Raw genomic sequence first — 14,739 nt, forward strand, 5'->3', positions numbered from 1 at the left:
TTTAATACAATCAAGTACAGTTAGCATTTTGAAAGGGAAAGCATGTTAGATAAATTTATTATAAATAGTTGTTTTTAGTAAGGAACTTGAGTATTGCTGAAAAATAACACATTTTATCAAATCTTTTCAACTTGCACTCATAATGCCAATTTGAAGGAATACCAGTTCAAGTGGAAAATCGACATTCATAAAGTAGCCAATTCCACTGCTGGTAAAATTTAAGGCACAATGGGAACCAATAATTGGCCACATAAAGACCACAACTGGCCCAAAGGTTGGTGGATGGGTTTGACATTACTCTGTTGCTGGTGAAATATGTGCAGAAGTGGGTAGGCGATGGAAATGTGAGCCTGCCATTTCACCAAACTTTATGTTACCCCTGCCAGTCTGCTCTCTCGGAGAGGGGTGAGCGTGGGATGTGTGCATGCAGTGTAAAATTCCAGGTGGAGAATTGGTATAAGTTAGCAAATTTTAAATAATGGTGTGCCATGGAGATCAATGCTTGCGTCTCAAAAATTCATGATCCAGTCAATATTAATGACTTGGAAAAAGAGACAGTGCATTGTAGCCAAGTTCACTGACAATACAAAGGCAGATGGGAAAGCAAGTTAGGAGCAAATTGGGAGCCTCGGCATAAGTAATGAATTCAGCTTTGGAAAACAGGTTGTGGTCACAATGGAGTCAAAGAAATGGGTGGGAGTAAAGATCAATTAAAATTCAATCAAAGAATTATGCAATTTAAATAAATTCAAAATTCACTTTCAAATCTAGTTAAATAAGATTTGAAAACACCTTCTTTTAAAGTTGCAACATTTCTTTTGAGCTATTTACTTTGAGAAACTGAAGCATAATTTGTAAATCCTGGAAAGAGATTTGCGTTAGCGACTCTCAGACAATGGTAGCAATGGGAATGTTATAATTCATCAGAGATAGCAAGAACGGCAGATGCTGGAGTCAGAGGTTGGTGCTGAAGGGACACAGCAGGCCAGGCAGCATCAGAGGAGCAGGAAAGTTGATACTTTGGTCCCAAAACATCAACTTTCCTGCTCCACACTGTTATTATTCATCAATCATCTCCAGATTTGAGGAAATAAATTTGATGGCAATCCTTTTTCTGATTGTTACCCACTGCTCCCTTTTGGGACTGCATTTGTACAAACATATGTATATGGTGCTGAGGAGGTTGCGAGCAGGCTGAACTATGTTATCTAAGGCTAGCAAGTTCACAACTGACATAAATGTGTAGTCATGGAAGCCGTACAACACCCATGGTTCAGGAACAAGTGCATTTTCTGTCACCAGGGAAAGAGAATAGAATTGGGATTTATACCTGATGGGAACTGTTGAAGCTTGTTGAATTGGAAACAGAGTTGCTGCTTGCATAAATACCAGGAGATGGCGTGAAACTAGATCCTGAAGTCAAAAGAAACAGTACATTTAGAAATTTCATATGTCTCAAAATAAGCATCACAGTAAAAATTGCAGATGCAGATGACAAAAATAAAGCACATGTATTATAACTGGTGCTAGATGCAATCCTTGACTGCAGTAAGGTATTCACTATTTCCAATGACAGCAATAAACTAACATTTGTCATTAAGCCATTGCTGTGATAAGTAAACAGATTACAAAAGGAACGTAAGATGCAGTCAAATTGATACATGACAAAGATGACAAGACCGGAAGAACTGTGGATGTTGTAAATCAGGAACAAAAACAAAGTTGTTGGAAAAGCTCAGCAAGTCTGGCAGCATCTGTGAAGGAAAAAACAGTTAACGTTTCGGGTCCGGTGACCCTTCCTCAGAAGATGATAAGATGATGGTCTGGTTTAATCAGAACAATGGTGTGGGGAATAAAGGATAAATTAGACAGCAACTTCCAGTATCTGCACATATGTAGAAGACTACAAGTCAAGAAGCTGTTCGCTTAGTTTCCCAGTTCCTTCACTACAGTGGTAATTTGCTGGAAAATTCTGTATTCAAACATGTGCAACATTGTGATATTGCTCTAGTTAACCCAACAGATACCCACAACACATGCTAGAAAATGTTATGGCTCATCCATTCAAGTGACAAGCAATGATCCCTGTAAAATTACATTGTGGGGAAAGCCAGCTTTTTCAATGCGTATTACTTTTAAAAATTTTAAATGGCTCTGGCCACATGGTACTTAGTTGAGAACAACCTTTAGGGCTGCTGTGCTTAGCTGAAATATTTGTGATAAAGTGCCTCACTGGCACAGAAAATTAACTTTTAATAATGTGGAAGCTCATTACATTTACTTATTTTTGATTTTTCTATAGTCAAGAGATTTAACTACTGTTTTAAATTTTTCAGTTTGCAATTAAAACCTTGTTGATCTACATTTGAGATGTGGAACTACAATAGCTGCTCTTTTTGTCATACAACTGTTGAACAGTTTAGGTGTGCCAGAGAATAAACATTGCGGAAAAAGTCCCATCAGATTGCATTAGACGGAAATCCAAAGTTTTTAAGATGAACAGTTGGAAATCTTGGGATTTCTGCTTTGGGGGGTTTCCATTGCGCTTCTGAAGATACTGACAATGTTTTTAAAAAGGAATACTTTTTTTTTCTTCTATTAACACGTTTACAACTAAACCTTATGTTTATCTCTGCATTTACACCATTTTAAACTTGAGTAAAATACGATTTTGTGGAAAATAGGTTTGTAATTGAGAAACTTGACAAATTGATCACATAAAACATTCTTCAGAATGTCCTTGCAGTAGCTCTTGCATTGTTGCTGCTCCTATATTTTGGGGGTCAGTTAGCTCAGTTGGCTGGAAAGTTGGTGTGCAATGAAGATGGATGCCAACATCGTTGGATCAATTCCAGCACTGTCTGAGGTTGTCATGCAAGATTCTCCTTCTGAACTTCTCTCCTTGCCTGAGGTCTAGTGATCTTCAAGTTAGACCAGTCATCTCTCTCTAATGAGAGAACAACCCTATAGTCTGGTAGGACTATGGCAACTTTACATTGTTATGTAAATGAAATTTCCAGTGAATTTACAGCAGGAACCTGAAGCAACTCCAAGGAAGTTCCAGCTCAAATTTGACCATGTTGAAAGTTCACACAGACAGCGAAATATGCTTTTAGCTAGATATTCTACTGATAATTGGAATTGAACACAGTAATGCATCTGAAAGTACTTAGTTTAGAAATTTTGAAGGGAAGAGATAATGTTGTCGAAGATCTTCATTTTGCACTCATCAGGACTAATGCAAGAATGCCAAATTTCAAACAATCACAACAATTTATATGACAGAAGAAAATGAGTGCTGATTAGTTGGAAAATTGACCTGAAGTCAATACTGGAAATGGCATCACTGTTGGAGGCACCACATGTCTTCGAGGGAATGTTGGGAATTTTAGCTGATTCAGGATGATTCACTAAGTGCTGCTTAATTGCTGAATCAGATTTAAAAATAGACCTTTTGATTTGGGTTTTTGTTTATTCATTCACAGAAAGAGGGCTTTGCTGGCTAGGCCAGCATTTATTGCCCAGAGTTAACTACATTGCTGTGGGTCTGGGTTGCATGTAGGCCAGACCAGGTAAGTATGGCATTTTCCTTCCCTAAAGGACTCTAGTGAACCAGATATGTTTTTCCAAACAATCAATGATGGGTTCATGGTCATCATTTGACTCTTAGTTCCAGATTTCTTTTTCCCATTGAATTCAAATTCCACCATCTGCTGTTCAGTTCTGAGGAAGGATCACCAGACCCGAAACGGTAACGCTGTTTTTTCCTTCACAGATGCTACCAGACCTGCTGAGCTTTTCCAGCAACTTTGTTTTTGTCCACCATCTGCTGTGGCAGGATTCGAACCTAGTCACCCAGAACATTACTTGGGTCTCTGGAGTAACACTTCAATACTATTAGGCTGTCACCTCCCCCATATATTGTCTGGGCATAGCCTGTATTCTAAATATTAAAAACAGCTTGAGGAAGATGATGTCTGATTCAATCAGGCAATCATTGGGACGTACAGCCTCTATAGCTAGCATTACAATAGCACTGAAATTCATACATGTCATTGCTCACTTGTGTGGTAGGTAGAACATCCTATTGGACTGGCGGCAATAACGTCTTAGTAGATAATGTCACTTGCATTGCCATTGAACAGTAGCAACATGGCACACTTAATCTATTCTTCACATTTTTCAAATGCCTTTTTCATTTAATTTGAGGTAGACCAGAACTTCTCATGTCCAAAAATGGTGGTCCTTAGTCTATTTGTGAGTTTGCGCAACATGCACTGAACAATGATCTGATCAGGACAGTCATAACTTTGATGGACTCTAATCTACATCGAGCTTGGCCACCCCCATTCTTAACACTGAAAGATGGATGAGTTCAGGTTGGATGCTCGGTTTACATCCTGCCTGGTCTTAAACTCCATCAAAATCAATTGGGCATAAAATTGGGCAATGGACCCAAACCTTGCCATTGCCTATATGAGGCTTGCGTTCAATCTATAATTAGCTTTGTTATGCTCCTGAGATTTTAGAGCACGTATAAATGTTAAGGCTTTGGATGTAGCACAAAACTATATGTTACTGAGCAAACATTAATGATATCCATTTTTAAATTTGTTAATGTAAAGACAAAAGAATGATTTAAAATAGTTTGAAGAACAGAAGTGCAGCATTGCTAAAAAAAGATATTTTACCATCGCTTTTTGTTTTGTACTCAGCAGGACATTTTGCAAGAATACAAATTCAAGGGAAAACAACATTTAGACTGATGTAAGGGGAGTGCTGATGGATTGGCAACAGGAACTCTGATTGGGAGAGGTTTTGCCATTGCAAACGCAACAATTAATGCCGAATGCTGATGAAACTTGCTGTTTCAAACTGCTACTATACAGTAGCAACACAAGTGGTGTTTTCCATTACCAAAATGCTGCCTTCAAGCCAAAAAATATTTTATGAGACAAATTAGTAATGTGCGATATGAATTTCACTGCTGGTGTGATGCTAGCAACAAGGCCATGCATCCTAAAGACTTGCGGATTGTGTCAAACAGCATGTCCCTTTGGCTGCTTGCAATAGGCAAGGTATTGCCCATTCCCAACTAGCATATGCTGCGAAACTTGTAACACCGTATATAACATTCGATGTCATTCTGCAATTGGACAATATTAGTTGAATAATATAGTTGAACGTGTGAGGAATTACGCTGACAGCAAGTTTAAAATTGTCAATCAGTCTCGCAGTGTGGTGCACTTGCATGTATAAGAAGCTACATATGTTCATGCACAGAGCCCTGTTTGTCGCAGACAAAAATAAATTGTACATGCAGTATCAACAAAAACAAAATCTGAGGAAGGGTCACTAGACCCAAAATGTTAACTCAGTTTTCTCCTTCACAGATGCTGTCAGACCTGCTGAGCTTTTCCAGCAACTTTGTTTTGTTCCTGATTTACAGCATCCGCAGTTCTTTCGGTTTTTATTTTGTACATGCAGTATGCCTGTTTTAACTCAACAGAATAGGTGACAGCCACTGCTGGCCAATTTGTCAAACAGAAATGCCCTGACCAAACAGAGTCTACCTAACAGAGTTTAAAAGTTAAACAAAGCTTGGCAGTTAACTGTCAATCATCACTTAGCTGGTGTATTCTCCACAGAAATGCTTGTCCATTTGCCAACCAATCAACACTCTACTCTTCTGCAGTACAAATATTGGTTTCTCCTCAAATGTCCCGATGTGTGCAAGATAAAAATTTCAATCCAGTCTTTTTTTTAGCAAAACTCAAAGAATTGATTTTGTTGGCTCTCTCTTTATCCTGGGAACTGTAAAGAAGGAGTGTGCCCAAATCATAATAAACTGACTGAGTTTCAACATGACTGAGTCACAGCCTTAACCTCCTGGGGATCTGTAGCTGAGAGACACAAGCTCTGCTGGGTGAAGGAATAAAATGTCTGTCACATACTTTTTAAATTTGCTCAGTTCTCTGGAACCTAGCACAATGCCTCCTGGCAGAACAATAAAGGGAGCAAAGGTCCAGGAAACCTGTTATTTTCTTGACCTCTGCAGTCAAGGATTTTCCGGGCCAATGGTCAGGTACATCAGCTTCACTGTAGTTTGAAGAAATATCCACAGAGTTTTAAATGTTTTCTGATTGTAATATTTAGATTGAAGTATTTCAAAGTTATCAGACTTGTGCAGCAGCTTTGTAAATGTAAGATTATTTCAAGTCTTTGCATAATTGTTTTGAAAGCTTGAAATACTCGTTAAGAATTAACATTTCGCCATCCAGAATAAGAATAGGATCACAAAAATCAAAACTGAACTGGTTGGTAGGCAGACAGAGGGGAGAGAACGATACCGCACTAACCTTGCATCTGATAGGAATATGCTGTCTGGCCTGGTTGGGGTGCAGCAAATCCTGGACTGTAGCTAAGGCATCCTGTTTGCAATGCAGACTGTGCTTGCGGAAGTCCTCCTTCTGTCTTAATTCCTGATAAGAGTTCACACAAACTGGTTTAAATTTGACATTTTCCAACATTGCTTCTGAATTGAAGCTTAAATCTCTTTGGTTTGCATTTAGACAACTGACTAAACAAAATAACCGCTGTACTAATAATTAATCTGATATAGTCTCATAGAAGTGCCTTACCATAAGCGGGCAATCCATAGTGCTGGCCTGTTTGAGAATACGCAGCATAGACTGCTGGCTGCTGCATTCCTGAATACTGGGTTTGTCCAGCATAAGCTGTCATTGACTGTACTGCTGGTGTGGAAAGAATGTGTGGGTATGGCCTATGGAGAAGAGAAAGCTAAGTCAAGCTGCGCATTACAAAGAGAGAAAAGACAAGCTTATACCCACATTACAGAGCCAAACAGTGACATTGAGTCTTTTTTTCCCCTCTGGAAAATTTCTACGGTATTATGGGTGATGTCAGTTATTTGGGAAAAGCATCATTGCCAATCTTATAATTCCAGCATATAAAGGGGATGCAAGCTTTAGCGGGAGAGGGTCTGTGAGGTCAAAGTGGCGCTGGTGAGATCAAAGTGCAGGCTTTGGTGAGTGTTGGGTTTTGCTGAGAAGTGTGAGCAGCATAAAAGTAATGCAAGGTAAGGTCTTTCCTTTTCTTTTAATCTAATTGTTACTAGGTGGGTAGAAGTAGCAGTTAGTGTAGTGGTCTACTCCTCCTGTGAGACTTGCGACATCAGGTGGAAATGAAATGTCCCTGGCAACAATGTCACATGGATCAGCTGGACTCAGTAAGGAGCTTGCAGGAGGCTGGAAGTTTTATAGGTAAGAGTTTCAGGGATGTGGTCACAACAAAGGTTCAGCCGGTAGATAGGTGACTGCCAAGAGGGGCTGGCAGGCAGAATGGGAGTCCCCTATGGCTATTTCCCTCTCACATAGGTACACCATGTTGGATATTGTTGTGGCAGGGGGGTTGCCACTTGGGGAAAGTATCAGCAACAGACAGATCAGTGGTACCATGATATCCTGTGGGAGATAGAGCAACAGATATGTCAGCAGACTATAGAAAGAGGGTTATTGTAGTGGATGATTTTAAGTTGCCCAATATAGATTGGGAACATTATCATGTCAGGGGCTTAAATGGGAGTGAATTTGTTAGGTGTATCCAGGTGGGTTTCTTGAAACAACATGGAGATTGCCCAACTGGGAAAGGGGCCACACTGGACCTTGTTACTGGGGAATGAGCCCGGCCAGGTTATTGCAGTTTCAGTGCGGGTGCATTTTGGGAACAGTGATCATAATTCCATAAGTTTTAAGATAGCTATGGATAAGGGTAAGGCTGATCCTTGGGTGAAAGCACTAAATTGGGTGAAGGCTAATTATAACAGTGTTTGGTAGGAACTGGAGAAATTAGATTGGGGCGGCTGTTTCGGGGAAATTCATATCTGACATGTGGGAGTCTTCTAAAGGCCGAGTGTGATCAGCGTTCAGGACCAGCACGTTCCTGAGAGAATGAAAGATAAGAATGGCAAGATTCGGGAACCCTGGATAACAAAAGATATTGGAAGTTTAGTTGACAAGAAAAAGGAAAAGTATGTAAGATTTAGGAAACGGAAATAAAACAAGGCCCTTGGGGAATATAAAGGAAGCAGGAAAGAACTTAAACAAGGAATTAAGAGGGATAAAAGTGACCATGAAATGTTCTCTGGGGAATAAGATTAGGGAGAATCCCAAGGAATTTTATATATATATTATAGGATGACAGTGGCTAGGGAAAACGTAGGTCCACTCAAGAACAAAGGAGGGAATTTATGCATGCAGTTAGTGGATCCTTAATGAGTACTTCACATCGGTATTCACCGAGGAGAAAAACATGGATGATGGTAAGATTAGGGAGGGGTATGTTGATATTCTGGGGCATGTCAATAGTAAGGAAAAAGTTTTGGGTGTCTGGAAAAACATTAAGGTAGATAAGTCCCCAAGACCTGATGGGATCTATCCCAGGATATTAAGCGGGGTGCAGGACGGCCTTGTCAGAGATCTTTGTATCCCTTCTAGCCACAGGTGAGGTTCCGGAAGAGTGAACAATAGCCCATGCTGAACGTTTATTTAAGAGAAAACAGGGATATTCCAGGAAATTATAGGTCAATGAGCCCTATGGTGGGGAAATTATTGGAGAAGAATCTTAGAGACAAGATTTACTTGCTTTTGGGAAAAAATAGACTTATCAGGGATAGCCAGCACGCATTGTTTGGGGGAGGTCTTATTTGACAAATTTAATCAAGTTTTCTGAGGAAGTGACAAAATAATTGATGAGGGTAAGGCCATCTATAATGACTTTACTGAAGGTTTTGACAAGGTCCCTCATGGAAGGCTGGTCCAGAAGATTAAATGGGATCCATGGTGAATTAGTGAGTCGGATACAAAATTGGTTTGGTCATAGAAGACACAGGGAAGTTGTGGAGGGGTATTTTTCTGACTGGAGGTCTGTGACAAGTGGTGTTCTGCAAGCATCTGTGCTGGGACCTCTGTTGTTTGTAATATATATATAATGATTTGGATGAAAATGTAGATGGCTTGATTAGTAAGTTTGCAGATGACATGAAAATTGGTGCAGTTGTGAATAGTGAGGAAGGTTGCCAAAGGATACAGCAGGATATAGATCAGTTAGAATGTTACATGGAGAAATAGCAGATAGAGATGAATCCAGACAAGTGTGAGGTGATGTATTTTGGGAGGTCAAATGCAAGAAGAAAGTAAACAATAGCTGGCAGGACCCTTAGGAGCACTGACATACAGAGGGATCGTGGGGTGCAAGTCCATAGCTCCCTGCAACTGTAAATGCAAATGGATAAGGTGGTAAAGAAGGCATACGGTGTGCTTGCCTTCATCAATTGGGGTATTGAGTATAAAGGTTGGCAAGTCATGCTGCAGCTGTGTAATACTTTAGTTAGACCACATTCGGAGTATCATGTGTAGTTCTGATCACCACACTAAAGAAAGGATGTGGAGGCTTTGGACAGAGTGCAAAAAAAAAATGCCTTGTTTAGAGTGTATTAGCTATAAGGAGAGGTTGAATAAACTTGTATTATTTTCACTGGAGCTTTGGAGGCTTAGGAATGATTTGATAGAAATATATAAAAACATGAGAAGCATGAATAGGGTGGAAAGTTGAAGACTTTTCTCCAGAGTGGAAACATAAAATACAAGGGGGCATGGATTTAAGGTGAGAGGGGGAAAGTTTAAGGGGGATGTGTGAGGCATTTTTTGTTTACACAGAGACAGATAGGTGTCTGGAATGTGCTGCCAGAGGAGATAGTAGAAGCAGATATGTTAGCAATGTTTAAGAGGTACTTAACCTGACACAGGAACAGGCAAGGAATAGAAGGACAGACCACGCGCAGGCAGATGGGATTAGTTTAGAATGGCATCATGGTTGGCGCAGACATGGTGGGCTGAAAGGTCTGTTCTGTGCTCTACTGTTCTATGTTCTCAAAATACGGCATTGTCTTGTGTGACGACATTACCAGAAATAACAAAGAAGATGTGGTTTCCTTGAGAAAATACGATAATAGAATCCAGGCATATACACAATTTGGTTTCCATGTAAATCCATGTATGAATAAAGACTAGGAAAATATTCCATTTGAACGACAAACTTTTTTTGTACTTACTTGGAAGGATAGAGCTGTGGTGAGTATTGGTGTATTCCTCTTGGACTGTAGCCACTACTTGTTATTACTACAGGAAAAAGAAAAGACAAGTGAAACATTAAATGACAAGCAGAACAAATGCATTTTGATTTTGTGGCACAAACTCAAGTAAAGCAGGTGTGAGATGACAGAATAAACTTTAATAGTTAGGCATCTGCAGAATTAAATGCATGATGCATGAAAAATAAAATTTAACATGGTTAAAGGAATTGCAACAAATACAGATTAAGACGTCTGCAAAAATGTCGGTTGGAATATAAAAATACTTAATTTTGTGTAGTACTGATTGTGTGCATTAGTCCTGCCATATTGCTGCAGTTGGAATTCAGAAGATACAAGTGGAATATGGATTGGAGGCCTAAATAGTGACCTGCGAGAGTCTAAGTTCAAAGGTTTATAAAGTTTAAGTTAGCTCTCATACTGTATGTTATAACCAGTGAAAATTAAACTTCTGAGAGGTACAGTAGGAAACTTTCAAGAAATGTAAAGCTCAGTCTTCACTGCGGGATGGGGTAGCTGAGGCTGGAAACAAATTGATTCAATCACGTCATCCCACTCCCCTGCCCCTACCACAGTATAAAGCCAAGGAGATTTTATCAGTGGGATCTCAATGAACTGATCCAACACTGACTTGCACCCTAAGCCTGACTGGAATCATTATGTGCTTGGAGGGCAGTTTTGGGATTCTGGTGACAGGAGGTTGCTGCCAGGAACATTCTCAGGACCAGGGCCCAGGGATGGTGTCTGGGGGAGGGGAAGGTCCAGATGCATTTGTGATTACAGAAGAGGAGGGCCCAGGGTGGAGAGGTTCAGAATTAGCTCATGTATCACGGAGGACTTCTGCTGCTCCACCCCTCCACACAAGGAACCTAAGTGGGATTGGATGTTATCATCGTGCCTGGATATATTTACATATAAATGAGCCCACTCAATGCTGAATATTAACCTCACAACTCCATCAATTCACCACATTACTTCTTCCATCTGTGTGTAATATTTTGATTGTGGATTCTGATAAATTTTGTTTGGTTACTTAGATTTTCAATGCTTAGATGCAAACTTAATTGATAAAAATAAAACCATATGTGTTTCAAGGTTAAGTTTCCCCCTTTGAATAATTTGAAGATTGCATAACTGAAAGAAAATGACCCAGAAAAAGTTTAAACTATCTCTGACCAATTAAATGATAGTGAACCAGGTCAGTAATGTTCCTAGCTGAATAGATTGAAGAACTGTGGTATTTATAATACCATTCAGTAATAACAAATGACTGCTAAAGTAGATCCATATGAGCCTGACTCTAAATGTCTCCACTTGTTCTTTTTCCAATTTAGATAAGGTAAGAACTCACAGGAATGGAATGAACTATTCCAATGTGGGATTTTCTATCCACTCTTTCTTTTTTTTGTGCATATAGAAATAAAAACATGACGATATGTTTGAACTAAAGTTGCCTTTTATTTCCAGCTCTGCTTCTGACTGAACAGGAAACACTTGCACTTTCTTGCTCAAGATTCATGACAGAATTTGCAAATGTTTCATTCCACCCAGACGAAACAAGGAAACATAAACTTCAAATGTTTCATTTCCTTTGGAGGAATAAGGAAATTTAATCGATCAAATCTAATCGAACCACAAAATTAAAAGTTGACGACAAATAGAAACAACAGCATTGGCATCAAAGAGCATATATCTATGTCCTCCTACATTTGAAAAAGATAATCTTGCCTTGATCAGTTTGTTTCCAAACAAAATCAAAATAACATGGTAGAGTTTCTGCTAGGTTGCGACATGATTTCAAAATAGGCCAAAACAATGCAAAAGATCATGTTGGAAGACAGGACTGCTACCAAAAAAATTTAACATCATTCTATACTCAACAGCATTTGATTGCATTTATTTGCCATGATCTGTGTTCCAAAGCGTTCAATGTGAGTTTCAAAGTATTCAATTTACACTTGACATCTAGTAATGATCTACAGAAATCAATGGCAGTGAAATGAAATCACACAATGCACATGCAAGTGAAATCAGTGGAAATCAACACACAAGGGATTAAGTTGAAGCAAAAGCTTTCTCAACCAGAAGTGATCAAGAGAATGAAAAGCTCAAGGATTAAAACTATTCTGAGTCCCAGGTGTAGGAGTGGGATTGTTTAACATCGACAAATCACTGTAGTGTTTATTATAGCATCATTACTATTAGCTACGCCCTGCCAAAGGAAGGATATTAGTAAATTGGAGAGGGTTCAGAAAAAATTTACCAAGATGTTGCTACGAATGGAATTTTGAATTATAAAGATATGCTGTGACTTTTTTCACTGGAGTGTAGGAGTTTGAGGGGTGACCTTATAGAGTTTTATAAAATCATGAGGGGCATAGATAAGGTGAATAGCAAAGGTCTTTTCCCTAGGGTGGAAGTGTTCAAAACTAGGGGGCTTATTTTTAAGGTGGGAGGAGAAAGAATTAAAAAGGACATGAGGGGCATCTTTTTTTTTACAGAAAGTGGTTCATGTATGGAATGGACTGCCAGAAAAAAGTGGTGGATGCAGGTACAGTTACAATGTTTGAAAGACATTTGGACAAGTACATGAATAGGAAAGTTTTGGAGGGATATGGGCCAAATGTGGGCAGCTGTGACTAGCTTAGTTTGGGAACATGTTCGGCATGGACTAATTGGACCAAAGAGTCTGTTTCCATGCTGCATGACTCTATTATAATGACTATAATTCGTTCTTATAACAAAATAGAGTATTTTTTATTGCTCATATATCCTTGGAGAAATGCTGATCAAAACTGGATGTTGTTCCAGTTACGACAGGCAAGGGACCCATGATGGTTGATAGTGTGAAAAGGAGAAAGCAAGGAAAGTGGCTTTTGGGAGGTCCATGGGCTGGGAGGTGAAGGTTGGGAGTTCGCAGAGAAGGTACAGCAGACCTAAGGCTAGGGGAGTGGGAAAGGAGAAAAGCAGTGCTCTGACATGGGTGAGGCAACGGGGAGTTGCCAAGGGGGTTTCCCAAAATGGTGTGGTGGGGGTGGAGGGAGGATGCTGAGGTGGAGTCTGAGTGGTGAATTGGGAGGGGGGAGGAAGGGAGAGCTATGGGAGAGACCCAAGATGGGGGCAGGTGGGGGGCGATTGCAGGTTTAGTCTCAAGACAGGAGAGGGAAAGGGTGATTGCAGTGCCAAGACAGGAGAGTGGGTATGGTCCTGCGATTGCAGGAGTAATGTTGAACTCAGACTCAGGGTTGTGGGGAGTGGTGGGTCAGGCACACAGGTCTGTGCAGCCATGTTTTCTGGTAGGCCCAAAGAAAGTTAGACGGTCTGAACTTTTGACAGGGAAAGAGGGTTTGGTGGCAAATGGGATTGATGGGGTGAACTGCAAAAGTGTGGTTCTGAGATGCACTTTAGGTGGTAGTGGTTTACTTAAAAAAAATTAATTTACAAGATTTTTTTTGAGCTTTTCTCATCTTGCTCCTTTAGGTGTAAACCTTGCTAGATGTCTAGCTTTCTTCAGCAGTAGCACATCCTGGATGGTTGGCAGGACCACATCCTTCACTTCTGCTAGCAGCCTGTCGAGTTCATCGTTGCTCTGAGGGGTGAGTGGCAGGAGCAGTGTGTGTCTTCGTTGCTATCCTGGATCACATTTTGTGGCCAGCTCCAAGGCGTCAGGCACTCGAGAACAGTGTCCATGTAAATGGGGGACATTAGGAAAGGACTTTCAGGTTGTTAACCCAGCAAAAAGTGAAGGAATGGCGACAGAGTTCCAAGTCAGAGTGGTGTGTGGGTTGGAAAGGGAACTAGCAGATGATAGTGACCCTATATATCTGTTGATCCTGTCCTTCTAGGTGGTAGTGGTCATGGGTTTAGAAGGTGCTATCAAAGGTACCTGGCAAGTTGGTGAGTTGCCAGTTTTCATTTCACTCGCCCAACATTGCCCTATTTACATTGTTATGACGTTGACAATTTGTTTATCACCTTTCCTATCTGCACTTCTTTGGCACAGTGTCTTTTTTTTAAAACACAGAGTTGGTCACACAGAGGTTAGTGCACAGGGTTGGACAGTGTGTTTGGAGATGCTGCACAATGATCAGAAAAATGGGTAGCCTGCCAGAAATATGGATGGGGATGAGTGAAACTCTTGGGAAAATTTTTTAAAATAAATTGTTGTTAAGTCTTTATTTTGTGGTGATACTGAATGAGTTAATGAGCACTTGTGGAAAACTATTCCCCAGCTGTTTTTCGAATGTATTCTGTCTGCCCAGAAACTATGTCAGGAGAATATACAAAGGTCTCTTAGTTGACTGCAGGGTTCTGAATTGGGGACCAAAACACATTGCAACGATTGATTCCCAGTTGATAAGCAGAGTTGACGACATTTTTATTGTCTCCCACAACTCTTCTAGACGCTTGCGTGCAGTTGGAAACCTGCAGGTGTGAAATGTACATGTGTTTCATCAGTCAATTATAATGACAGAGATCCATCTCGCCCAGCTGGCTGTGTTGCTCCTTCAGTGCTGGTGATCACTCATGATCGCGTCTGAACACTTTTCCAGCATTCCTGAATGCTT

At 40.2% G+C, this 14,739-nt stretch overlaps 1 protein-coding gene across 1 annotated transcript in view; it reads right to left on the bottom strand.

The window, feature by feature from the left end:
* Positions 1-14,739, bottom strand: part of eya4 (EYA transcriptional coactivator and phosphatase 4) — a 255,425-nt gene that overhangs the window by 117,726 nt on the left and 122,960 nt on the right. Inside the window, exons 4-7 of the mRNA XM_048596526.1 lie at positions 10,133-10,199; positions 6,642-6,784; positions 6,360-6,482; positions 1,331-1,413 (exon numbers count right to left, since the gene is read on the bottom strand). Of these exons, the coding sequence (XP_048452483.1) occupies positions 1,331-1,413; positions 6,360-6,482; positions 6,642-6,784; positions 10,133-10,199 (416 nt within the window). The remainder of the gene's footprint in view (positions 1-1,330; positions 1,414-6,359; positions 6,483-6,641; positions 6,785-10,132; positions 10,200-14,739) is intronic.

Source organism: Rhincodon typus, chromosome 5 (assembly GCF_021869965.1).
Source record: "Rhincodon typus isolate 14 chromosome 5, sRhiTyp1.1, whole genome shotgun sequence".
Lineage (NCBI taxonomy): Eukaryota > Metazoa > Chordata > Chondrichthyes > Orectolobiformes > Rhincodontidae > Rhincodon > Rhincodon typus.